We start from the raw sequence: 13456 nt of genomic DNA on the forward strand, positions 1-13456 counted from the left end.
GGGCTGACCAGCATGCAACAGTAGAGGAATTTACCATGAAAGTGAACCAGTGGGAGAATCCTACCGCAAATGGGGCTCCAAAATAGACGGATGGTCGCTGTACCTATGCTAACAAAAGTGCATCAGAAAAAAAGGTAGCCCCCTGACCAAATGCAGGCAAAACATACATTGGGGCTGAAGGTGGAGGTCGTGGTGTTCATCCTAACAAGTTTTTTTTTACGTTGGCTAGATAGATAATCCTCATAATATTTCACCTGATTGTATGGTATCTACTACTTTTAATGTATAAAACTATCTTGGGAAATGTGACCTATGTTCTATATGGCATTATGATTCACCATAGTGTGCTTATATTGCATGCCGTGGAGAAACAATTCATAGGTTTATATATTACCTGTGGTTAATGGGGTACTTATAGTGTAGCTATACCATATGTTTTCTTAAAACATATCGCTAATATTAGCTATTTATATATACAGGGAAACTTTGCCTGTTTGTGTGTACAATTTAATATTGAATTGTGTATGTTTTTAATAGGTCTTTAATAGGTTTTTAATAGGTCTATTTTCTTTGATATATATATATATATATATATACACACACACACACACACGTTATTATGATATATATATTTATGTATATATATGGAAAATGTTTGTTTTTGTACCATGTTAGCCAGTGGTTATGAAATATAAAAAAAAACTTGCAAGTCTTCAGTAGGTGATACCTTTTTTAATGGATAACTCATAATGATGACAGAATATGACGTTTCGAAGCCTCCTCTGGCTTCTTCTTCAGATATATATTCTGTAATTATTGTTATAGAATTTTTTTAAGAATGTTGTTTAAGGGAATCTTTTGCATTTTTTGATACTAGTAGGAGAGAATTGTGTAGCCTCTATGCATTAGAAAAAAGGGCTTTGATTTTTTACAGCAGTATTGGAATTGGACCACCACTGATAGGCAAGGGTTGCATTCTCCAATAAGTCACATTTTCTGTTTCATTGAACTGATTTTTCTCTCCTGACACACCAATGTACATCACAGAACAAATACCCTGTAACCACTGTTGGGGAAAAAAAACAAGCTGGTGGTGGCAACATTAAGGTCTTGGGAATTTTTCCATGCTGAAGGCACACTCATCCACGTGGAAGGCACTCTAAACCAATTTGGCTATAAATCCATCCTTGCAGGTCACATGCCATAGATATGGGATTGTCTTCTGGAATCTTCAAGTAAGACAATGAAATACGTCACACAGCTTGAAGTGTCCAGAAGTGGTTCGAAGAGCATGACAAAGTCTTCCAGGTGCTTTCCTGGCTACCTAAACCCCAGACCTAAACCCAATTGAGCATATGTGGGAACGCCTTGTTTGTTGTGTTCGCTCTATGGATCATCCCCCATGCACCTTCCAACAAATATAGGGTGAACTTCAGACAGCAAACTTATTGAGTCGCTGCCAGCCTGTCCAGCTGCACACAACTGTTACTCTGGATATTAAATGGTGGTCACAACGCAACTTGACTCAACTGTATAATAATAAAAAGAAAAAAAAAATCATCTTTAACCACCACAAGTCTGAATTCTGACTAGCCTTGATACTGGTTGTTGGTGAGCCAAAGCTCTAGCACATGAAAATCTGGCACCACTGGATAGCATGTGTCACTAAATACCAGCACAGATGATGGCAGGTTAATAATGCTGGGGATGACAGTAAAAGAATGGAATTATTCCCTTTGGAGGTGAATACTGCCATAGATTATTATCAGATGATTCAACCTCATTACTTTATATAGGACATTAGACTGGACAGCACAATTCATTCTACCATAACAGTCTGGACATTATTACTGGCACACTGTAATTTTCTGACATATTACTCTCCCTGGACATCCTCAGTAGTATATCACCGACTCCTAAGAATCATTTCTCCAAACTATGGTCATTATCGCTGAGCTATTACACATTTTCACTGACAAACCTTTATTGAATTAGATTTTACTATCAAGCTCCAGTTCTCCATTGTAGACAAATAAAGCCTTGGAGGCCTTCCAAACCATGACCATTGTGTTCACAAAGGACATGTGTACACAATGGCCATGAAAACTTGGATTCCTGCGCCTCATTTTTCTGTGCCCATACAGGGTTATGTTTAAAGCAGGAGGCTTATTCGAAGACTGAAGCCGAATATTTATTCAGTGGAAAGACAACAATGATCTAGAGCTGAATGACGTTGAAGTTGCCGTCTGCCAGTGAGCTCAACCGCGATACATCACAATACGCACTACATTTGGGGAACTCTGTTTTCTACAATCTGCATGCATGTCTTCAGCATAAGGCAATAAATAGCACGTCTGCTGCTCAGAGCCAAATGACACAAATCTACCCATTACATAATAAAACTAGTAACACCTTCAGACTGAATTCACATGGAATCATTATAGCTGGAAACAAACAGTTATCTGAACAACAGAACGGATGTTGCTATGATCAGCTTTTACACAGAAATATTTATATATCGATGGGGACAGGAAAAATTGTCCTTATCTACGAGGAGGAGAGAATGTGTGTAGTAAAAACTGTCATGTGAAATGAGATCATTCAACACAAATGTGATAAAACCAAGGAACATGGTCCATGTGTTGACCAAATTTCAACAGAACAGAAAAAAGAACAGCATCCTTGATCTAGGACTGTGTGAGCCTCTGAATTACAGCATCGGTACTCACAACATAATAGGTATTGTACAGTATTGCAGTTATATTCCAGAAGCTCACAATATCACATATCACTACTGTACGATGCTGGGATTCCCAAGCTACAGCCGGGCTAGGGAATGTAGTTTTTATTTCTCGGCTATTCCTCCACACACCACATACACCTTAATAATATTAAATGACATCATACATGTCCAATCCTTAACCCCTTCCCTCCAATGTCTGCAACGGGTGAAAATTGTGGACTCCACAATACGCATTAAATATTTATCCAATCCCTACACAATTTCTGGATTCATCCACTTTTACTCCAATGTACATTTCCAGCTTAAAGCACATATACTATCCTATTGTGTAGGATTGCAGGATTCTCTCTCTCCATGATGAGAATAACTAGATTGTGGGGATAACGTCTATCCTTAACTAGGAAAGCCTTTTCCATGTCATCTGCATACATATATTTTAGATAGATGACATTCTATTAACACACGGTGAACTGCACACTAGAAATCTGCAGTAAGGTACATTACATTGCAAGTGAATGTTTTTTGTTTTTTTTTACAAAAAGTGACCATGCAAAAGGCCTGCTATGAAATGAGCTCAGGAAGCTGCCTAGCAACAAGCCGAGGTGGCTGCGCTGCTTCTGCACGCTCCTGTGGAAATCCAGTGTGGTCACTTGTAACATAATAATGGTGTATAAGTGGCGTGTTGTTATTATCACAGACAGTTTTCAGTTTAGGGGTTTCACTAGGTTTTCTGTATGATCGCACTTCATTTAAAAAGCGTAGACAACATGTTCTATATCAGCCAATGCACTGTAGGGAGAGGATAATGCATATCTCTTTGATGTTGTTATACATATCTTACACCAAAATCTGAGTCTGTAGTACGGGAAATGAGACTTTTTATAAAAGTGCCCCAGTGTTTGCGTTCCAAAGTCTCTCTTTATACATATACCTGACCCCATTATCTGGATCTTCTTCATTTATGAAGAAGTAAATACTCCAGGTGTTAATCATATTGGGTTAGTCAACAAATGAGTACTGGGTGAGATAAGAGCTGTACATCAGGTATGATTTACTATATTGTTTTACTGCCACTACTTGCCTCAAAGACAAACAAAACTGCAAATGTAGATGACCTGGGAAGACCAGAGTATATGCAAGCGAGCTCAGTAATCCTTCTGCTGTGCCGTGACAGCTAGGAATTAGCCAGATCCTATTCATCCAGCCACTGCTCACCGAGAACATGTGTTCACAGGACTAGATCACACAGCTCAGACACATGCTAGATCATTTACAGAAAGAATGTCACAGGCAGATCCACTGAAGCTGACAATACGCCATCTAGATAAGGGAACGATGAATAACTGATCTCAGGTATAGACCCCATCAGTAAGAAGTGGCACATAAATCCTACCAAAGGTAAATAGAATAGAAAGCATGTTGCATATATAGATAGTAGTCATAACTCACAACAGGTCCTATATCCAATGAGGCTTATAAACATATTACATAATTTTCTAATAAAATAATAATTGGAAGTGACAATATTGCAACATTCCCATTACCAAACTATCCCAAATCTATGTGGCAAAAGTTATGTTTCTATGTTAGGACATATCTATCATACAAACATTATCACATATAGGACAATGTCTCTGGGTTAATCTACCTAGTCAGGGGCAATGTCAATAGGAATGTAGCTATAGGAGGTGCACGGGTAGCAATAGCTACTGAGGCCTGGAGCTTTGGTAGCTGCTAGAATGGAGTATAAGATAGGGAACCCGCTAACATGTTTTGCATTAGGGCCCAGGAGCTTCTAAATACCCCTCTAAAAAGAAACATAACAGGTTCTAGAATGTCACCAATTGGTACAAACAACAGATGACCAGTAAGGCTAGTATTAGGAAAGGACTTCAAGATATTGTCTTGCCAGTTGCACCTAAGGTTGGATTTCTGCTGCCAGATCACAGTCATAGCAACTTTGGGCTTGTAAAGAGATCACATCCACTATCATATGGTGTGAGGTAGTGGCATAATGCTGCAATCTTAGAAAACAGTCTTGTATTGATATAGGTGTAGCAGAGCTGAACTTATCAAGAACGGCGGTGAAGAGTTTGTAACCTAGTAGTATCTGGAAATAAAATGAGACAAGCATGAACACCACATTCTGCAAAACAGATGGCCAAATGGAGGGGTAGTTGACAAGTGGTAAACTTCACAACATTGAATTATTACAGTTTTCTGTCCGAGGCAGGACAGTGAACCACATAAGGTACAACCTGCCATGTTTAGTACCCAGTGAGCATTACTTCTAAAGAAAATAGGGTGTGCACTATTGCAAAGTACAATGCCAATTAATAACCACCAGACTAAATTCTCTATGCCATCCCAGTAACAAATTGAGCTCTCCTATACTGTATGTTGACATGCAGTCCTAGGAGGAGTGGTACTGCTCACTAGGAGCTGGGACTTGTTGCAAGGAGGAGGAAGAAGAAGATCCTGAGATGCTTTCTGAGTGGCACTGAGTCTTTTCCTCACGAGGCTGAAGAGCTGCCATAGAAATACCTTCCCCATTGCTCACACATCCTTCAGCATTACCTGTCAGCCACACCTCTGTCGTGACTGACTGAACTATCCCCTCCGAAGCCATTCACACAAGCAATATGCCCAGCAACAAGCTGACATGCCCGCTGTGCCATGCCCTTACCTTCACACTGGTAGCCGCCCAGTCCCCATATGAAATCCGTGCAGTGGTGGCAGAAGGTAGGCTTGGTGAGAGTGACTTTCTTGAAGCTATGCCCAGGAGAAGCAGCTAGAGCTTGCCTCAGTTGCTGGTGCTTGCTGCCAGGTGACGAGGGGCTCTGCTTGTGCTGCTGAGGGGGTGTCCTGCTCCTGCCACCTCCGAGCTTGGGACTAGAAGATGGGCTGCTGCTGTTGCTTCCTCCTCCTCGGTGGCCCAGATTGCCAAACCTGGATCTAGCTCCGTCTGCAGCCATCTCTCCCTCTCACAGACAGAGAGGAGGGCCCAAGACATGCAAGGCAGACGAGGAAGCGTGCAAGGAGCAAGGGGTGGGAGGGAGAGCTTGGCACAGTGTCTGGCAGGATCAGGGCAGAAGATTAATCCACAGTGGGGGGCTGAGGGACCGCGGGGCGATGGTACGACATGTCTTCTCCTCAGTAGTGAGCAGGGCTAGTGAAGGAAAGAGCTCCTCAGTGAATGTGAGTGTGTTCTGGGCTGACCTTCCCGGCTGGGCTGTGACTACAGGTCCCGCCCACTCCAGTGTGTTACACACTCACACACTCTCACTGGGAACTTCTCTGACAAGCTCACACAACATAAGAAGCTTTGTAATATATCTTCTTAAGGAGATATATAGTGTATAGTGAGATGTCACTAAGGAAGGCTACCAGGCTTGTCTGACTTACACGTTTATTGAAGGCTGCTCTATGCAGCATGTAGCAGAAGTTCCACTGTATTAGTGATCAGACCCTCTAAGGTGCAAGAGGACTTCAGCCAGAAAGCCCAGGGTGCCTCAGGACTAGCCAATGGCCTGGGACACCGGAACGCCAGGGACATGTAAGTATGGGGTTTTCTTTTTAATTTTCACCTTCTCTGAACTCCAGGAAAAAAACTGTATTTTCTGGAAACCCCTTTAAGGGTACTATAGCTGTAACTCTTCCAAGTGTCTGCAGTACCCATAACTGCCACTATTAAGATTGTGCTGTAGGGAGGGGATAGGGGCCCTGGCCAAAGGTTGCGTTGGGACCCACAAGATTTAGTTACGCCACTGTAGTCTAGGTCACTTGAGAGAGGAATCACTGTGAAACGAAGTGTACTGACCCCAGCTCTCCTTGTCCGAATAGATATGTGCCAAAAGATTGATGCAGACTCCTGGACTTATCTATCAGTGACTTATAACTGTTATATAAAGGGAACTGTTTGTGTTTGTGTCCACCCTGAAAATAAAAAAACCTTTATACTCCTCCTGCAACTATACCCTATGCGCTGGTGCAGATCTTCAGAGATCATATGCGTATACTGTACACTGAAACCAGAGAAGTATACCTCGGCTTCAGTGCATATGCGCCAGACCTTCATTATACGGCACCCATCTCGTTATCATCACAGGCAGGATTACACTGATAGGTAACACAGACAGACAGACAGTTTAGATAGATAACATAGGGGAACAAAAAAAATAAATTTTTCTGTTGAGTTAAATTTTTGAGCTGTTTAATACTGAAATTGACATGCTGAACTCAAATCTGCAGTTACTTTTCTTCTATCACGTCAAGTTTTTTTCTCTACAGCGTATCTTGATGTGACCACGCTAGGCTATTTGGTAACGCATGCGACAAGGTGGTGGGAGGAAGTGCACCCGTCTCCCGCGCGCGTGGTGACATCATAACTGTCCCAACTGACTGGGAGAAGACGCTGAGAGGTGAGTACTTAGTGTCGGGCTGTGGGGAGCGCCATGGTTACTATACTGTGCGGGCGGGGGTGCGATAGGCAGTATACTGTGTGTAGTGGGGCTGCAATGTAGCACTGTGTGTGTAGTGGGGGCTACAATGTAGCACTGTGTGTGTAGTAGGGCTACAATGTAGCACTGTGTGTGTAGTGGGGCTGCAATGTAGCACTGTGTGTGTAGTGGGGCTGCAATGTAGCACTGTGTGTGTAGTGGGGCTTCAATGTTGCACTGTGTGTGTAGGGGGTTGCAGTGTTGCACTGTGTGTGTAGGGGGGCTGCAATGGGGAATGTGATTGTGATGGAGCAATGGGCAGGCTTTGTGCCCTGCGCTCCAGACATCCTGTGTCCTGTTCTAGTCTACTACCACAGAATAGAACAGAGCAGGCCTCGCACACGGATCTGTTTTCACGGTTGTGTGCGGGAAGCCTTAAATATATTAGTCCGGCCCTCTGAAACCATTCCAATTTCTAATGTGGCCCCATGGGAAAATTGCCCACCCCTGGTCTAGATAGCTATCGTTTTCCGAATTTTGTTGTGAGTTCTTGTTTGTAGACAAGCAGTTAAGTACTTTTTTGCTTTCCATTCGATCATGTCTGCGGCTTCATCTTCTCGTCGTAAGTGCCTCAACAGCCCTGATTCGTTTTGTTACATCTGTGGCAGTTTCACCATTCCAAGTCAAAACTTTACTACTTCTAAAACAATGGACCAATCTGAGCAATAAATAGCAATTGTAGGAAGAAAATAACGCTAGTATATTCAGATTAATTTCTGCTTCATTGTCAAGTAAGTAAGTATTTTGTAAGATTTTCACGAAAAATGGAGGGTATCCTGTATCTTAAAAACTTGACGTGCTAGAGAAAAACGGGGGTCATTTTTGGAACCAAAAGTAAGTCTGAAACAAGTGTCAGATCTAAGTCAATAAAAATTGTTTTCCCCAGTGTAAGTGATAGGGACGGATACTTCTTCCCTGCACAAAAGCTCTGCACAGGTCAAGTCTATACATTTAAAATTTGTCTGTAGAATAGAGGTAAGATTTATGAAGCAGTCTACGGGCGGTGGTCAGCAAACTTCAACACCCCAGCTGCTGTGAAACTACAACTCCCAACATGCTCCATTAAAGGGGCTCTATCATTGGGGAAAAGTCGTTTATAACTAACCACATCCTTGCATAGCCTTTAGAAAGGCTATTCCACACATACCTTTAGTATGTAAATTGCCTCAGTGGTTTCTGAATAAGTCAGTTTTTATTCATATGCTAATGAGCTTCCAGCCTGCTCAGAAAGTTACCAGCAGCACTCGTCTCTGCTATTATCTCCTATGTGTGTGTGTAAGCAGGAAGTCAGCAGCAGCGGCACTGCACTTAGGGACTCCCCAAATGGAAACCTATCAGCAACAACAAAACATGGCAGAGAGAAAAGTGCTTCTTGCAGGACTTTTCTCTCCGCATGTTTCATGCGAAAGTCACAGGGACTCCATTACAGTCTATGGGATCCCTGGGTTTCCAAGCTAACCGCGTTTTTTATGGGTATAGGTTTCCTATCAGGGGGTCTCCAAGTGGACTTCCCCAACGGAAACCCAAATGCAGATGTGAACCGGGCCTTAATTTTGGTGCCTGATGAGCTATTTACTCTCTGTACTGTTAGGTGGGCAGCAGTTAGGCAGGAGCAGACAAGGGGTGTGATTCTGAGCTCCAATGAGAGGTGGAATATCCTGTGCTGGAATCAGAGGGGTAGCACCTATTAAATTACACAAAGCACTGGATTTGGTGGAGGTGAAGAAAGGTCCTCTTCAAGGACAAGAGATTTTTTTTTCTTCCTGCATTTTTCTTTATTGTTGCATAAGGTGTTATTGTTTCTTCTGTTATGTTTGCACAATTTAACTATTTATTTGCTGTTCTGCATCCAGTTTATGCCACAAGTTATTAATTAATTTATTTATTTTTTTTGGTGGTGGTTAATAAAATGTGTTTATCCAGAAGATGTTGTTCTTATATTTTTATAGGTCAAAGTGTATTTGTTATTTCAATGTGTTGCTTATTTTATTTAACATACATTTTTAAATTAAGGCTCCTTTATACACACTTTCTTGTAGTGTTTTAAAACATATGAAAAAAGTGGCATGCATTTCAAGCTTTTTCAATGCTGTTTTTATTCTTGTGACCTTTTGTACATGAGCTTTTTCTTGCATTTTAAGCCCTATAGGCAGTGGCATAACTAGGAATGGCAGGGCCCCGTGGCGAACTTTTGACATGGCCCTCTCCCCGACCGATACCGAATACCCCGACCTCCCCACTGTATTATGCCCCATAGTGGCCCCTACACACAGTATTATGCCCCATAGTGGCCCCTACACACAGTATTATGCCCCATAGTGGCCCCTGCACATAGTATTATGCCCCATAGTGGCCCCTGCACACAGTATTATGCCCCATAGTGGCCCCTACACACAGTATTATGCCCCATAGTGGCCCCTACACACAGTATTATGCCCCATAGTGGCCCCTGCACACAGTATTATGCCCCATAGTGGCCCCTGCACATACTGTTACGCCCCATAGTGGCCCCTGCATATATTATTACACCCCATAGTGGCCCCTGCGCACAGTATTACGCCCCATAGTGGCCCCTACACATACTATTATGCCCCATAGTGGCCCCTGCACACAATATTATGCCCCATTGTGAACACCCATGAACAATTATTATACTCTGGGGTCTTTTCAGACCCCAGAGTATAATAATCGGAGACCGAGGGGGGATACCAACATAAGAAACAATGTTGCTTACCTATCCCCGGCTCTGCTGCAGTCCTCAATGGTGTCAGCCATCTTCAATGACGTCCGGGATGTCATATGACCGGGGATGGGGGCCCCGGTCATGTTACGTCAGGGACGTCACAGAGATAGGCCCAAAGCCTGCCTGGAGCCCAGAAAGGTAAGTAACACTGTTTTTTTTATGTTCCCTTACCTCTCCTGGGCCTCCGATCGATCAGACCCCTCAAGTATAATAATACTAGTTGCGGGGCCTGCGGCCTCACTTACTGATCCTGGTCCCTATTAAGGAAACAAAAAACTGCAGCAGTAGCAGCTGTCGCCGGTCCTCTAATGTCTCGGGCCCTGTGGCAGCTGCTACCGCTGCTACCCTGGTAGTTACGTCCCTGCCTATAGCTTATAGTGAAAAAAATTACCACTACAGAAACAACAAGACCCAAAATACTGTGTATGTAGACTAGATGTCTATTGTCTATGTCTAGACTTCACAGTCTAGCTGCAACATGATGCTGATGCAGTGCATTTGCATTCTGTCACAGCATCCTTCTCCTGACTAGGTCCAGATGAATGGGCCTAATCTGCAGGGATTCTCAAGCCGCAGCAAGATCGCGCAGGACATTTTTTTTCCACATCCTTCTGCGATCTCTGCCTCCCTTTGAAAATAATGGGAGGCAGATTCTGGTCCGAAATCTGCCCCAAATCCGCATCAAATTTCAGCCTAAAACTTTCTGTCTCCTATTGAAGCTCTGAATCAAGTCCTTTTGCCTGCTCTAGCCTGACACTTCCCACCTGACAGAGCCTAGTACAGAGCCTAAGTAGCATATCAGACACCACAGTAACTGCATTGATTGCTTGGGAACGATGGGGCTACAGAAAAAAAAACACCAACTGTTGTGAAATTAGTGGAACAGAGTCTTTCAAACAAATGCTATGAGCTGGGGTTGGTCAAGTTAGTGAAACGTCCTCTTTAAACTTCTGTCAATAATAGCACTGCCGATTAGCTGACCGGCAAGCAAACACTTGCTGGTAAGCTTATTTGAATCTTTTATGCATAACAAATGATATGAATTATTGGCAGCACGTGTTAATGAAAACCGTTTCAGGCCATGAAGAGACTCTCAACCCTCGGAATTAAAAAAAAATTTCAGCACACAAAGTTAAAACCATTAAAAAAAAAAAGCCTTCCATGGGTAGGGGCATACTTGTGCATCTCAATAAATTAGAATATCATCAAAAAGTTATAGACTGTTGCTCAGTGGTCAAAGGTGTTTTCAGATGAAAATAAATTTTGCATTTCATTTGGAAATCAAGGTCCCAGAGTCTGGAGGAAGAATGGAGAGGCCGGTGTACACAGTCCAAGCTGCTTGAGGTCTAGTGTGAAGTTTCCACAGTCAGTGATGGTTTCGGGAGCCATGTCATCTGCTGGTGTAGGTCCACTGTGTTTTATCAAGACCAAAGTCAGCGCAGCCGTCTACCAGTAAATTCTGAGCACTTCATGCTTCCCTCTGCCGACAAGCTTTATGGAGATGGAATTTTCATTTTACAACAGGACTTGACACCTGTCCACACTGCCAAAAGTACCAATACCTGGTTTAATAACCACAGTATCACTGTACTTGATTGGCCAGCAAACTCGCCTGACATTAACCCCATAGAGAATCTATAGGGTATTGTCAAGAGGAAGATGAGAGACACGAGACCCAACAATGCAGACGAGCTGAAGGCTGCTATCATACAAAGTGGACTTCCATAAAACTTCTGCAGGGCCACAGGCTAATCTCTCCATGCCACATTGCCTCATTGATGCAGTCATGCATGTAAAAAGAGCCCCCACCAAGTATTGAGGGCATTTACTGGACAGACTTTTCATTTGGCCAACATTTCTGTGTTAAATATTTTTTTATAGTTGGTCTTATAGAATATTCTAAATTTAGTGGTGCCCATTGTATATGTTTGGTGATAAGTGGCAGCACATCACCATGCGTAATTGGCAATGCTGCCGATAAACCATGTAGCCGGAGAAAATATCACAACAGTCCATCCCCCTTACAATTTGCCAAAATGTGGCACTCTAGTACAGTCTAAGGGTGCATTCACACTATGTAATCGCCAGCTTATTCTGAACGTAAAACACGTTCAGAATAAGCGGCGTATAAAGCAGTTCCATTCATTTCTATGGGAGCCGGCATACGAGCGCTCACCATAGAAATGAATGGGCTGCTTTTTTCATTACTAGCAGTCCCATCGAAGTCAATGGGAAGTGCCCGCGTGTACGGCTCGGCATGAGCAGAGCTAGCCGTGTTTTATGTTCAGAATAAGCTGCCGTATACGTAGTGTGAATGCACCCTTAGGGTCCATTCACATGGAGTAAACGCGTGCTCATTTTGGCAAAATACATGTGTAAAAAAATACATGTATAAAAATAAGGGCCCGTTCACACGGAGTAAACGCGCGTGTATTTTGGCAAAATAAACGTGTAAAAAATACACGTGTAAAAATAAGACTCCCATTGGCTTCAATGACATTTTTTTATACGTGTAAAAAAAACCACGTCAAAATACACATGTAAAATGTCATTGAAGTCTTATTTTTACACGTGTATTTTGCCAAAATGAGCGCGTGTTTACTCCGTGTGAATGGACCCAAAGGCTGGAGCCACACAAGATTTTGCCTTGTTTGTGTTTTCAGCTTACTCCTGATTCTGCTTACAAATACTGATGTGAAACAATAACCATAAGACTGTGAATTAGGGTTTGCTGCCAAGTTTCATCATAAATTGTTATCAACTTATTGACAAGGGCCTTTTTTTACAAGTAGGGTTTTTTCCACAGCTGTAAAATGTAAAGTTCAGCAACTTTCGACAAGAATTCCTCACCATATTTATTTATCATAATAAATCGTTTCTTACATAACACCAGGAAATCTCATAAATGTTTTACAGGTGAGGTATTTTACATACTTAGTAATGTGAAATAGTTTCTATGAAAACAAAAAAGAAGCAGGTACTTTGCTGTTCTGCATGACTAACTGGTGTGTGCTGATGTAAGCTTGCTCCAGAAGTGATAAGATCTGAAACAGTTCACTTATCTGGCCTTTCTTCTCATGCCTATGAGGTTTTGCTTGTCATTACAGTACATAACTGTGCATACAGTGCATGTGATTTATCACTTTTGTTCTCTTAGTAAAGTCAAATAACATAAGTTGATCTTTTGTACTTACTGTACTGGTAAATAAGGTGGCATATTTGAGTGTGCAAACAATTGCCTTACAACATAGCAGTCTAAGAAGTAAGGAAACAATCTATAGATACAGTATATATTCTTCAGTTTTTCTCTTCTATCACGTTATTAGATTGTTTTGTATTGGAAGTGTTAACTCCATGAATTGACTAAGTTGGGTCACAGGACACTAGTTCCCCTGATGAGTAAGGATTCCAGAGGTGGAACATGCACCTACAGTATCACACATTTATGGCATATCCAGAGGATAGGCTCTA

General features: G+C 42.3%; 1 protein-coding gene across 1 annotated transcript in view; it reads right to left on the reverse strand.

Annotated features, from left to right (window-relative positions):
- The window catches only part of DGKQ (diacylglycerol kinase theta), a 121640-nt gene extending 115661 nt beyond the window's left edge, over positions 1–5979 (reverse strand). The window contains exon 1 of the mRNA XM_075280420.1: positions 5430–5979. Within this exon, the coding sequence (XP_075136521.1) occupies positions 5430–5718 (289 nt within the window). The 5' untranslated portion in view covers positions 5719–5979. The remainder of the gene's footprint in view (positions 1–5429) is intronic.
- Positions 5980–13456: the final 7477 nt, after the last annotated feature.

Source organism: Leptodactylus fuscus, chromosome 1 (assembly GCF_031893055.1).
Source record: "Leptodactylus fuscus isolate aLepFus1 chromosome 1, aLepFus1.hap2, whole genome shotgun sequence".
Lineage (NCBI taxonomy): Eukaryota > Metazoa > Chordata > Amphibia > Anura > Leptodactylidae > Leptodactylus > Leptodactylus fuscus.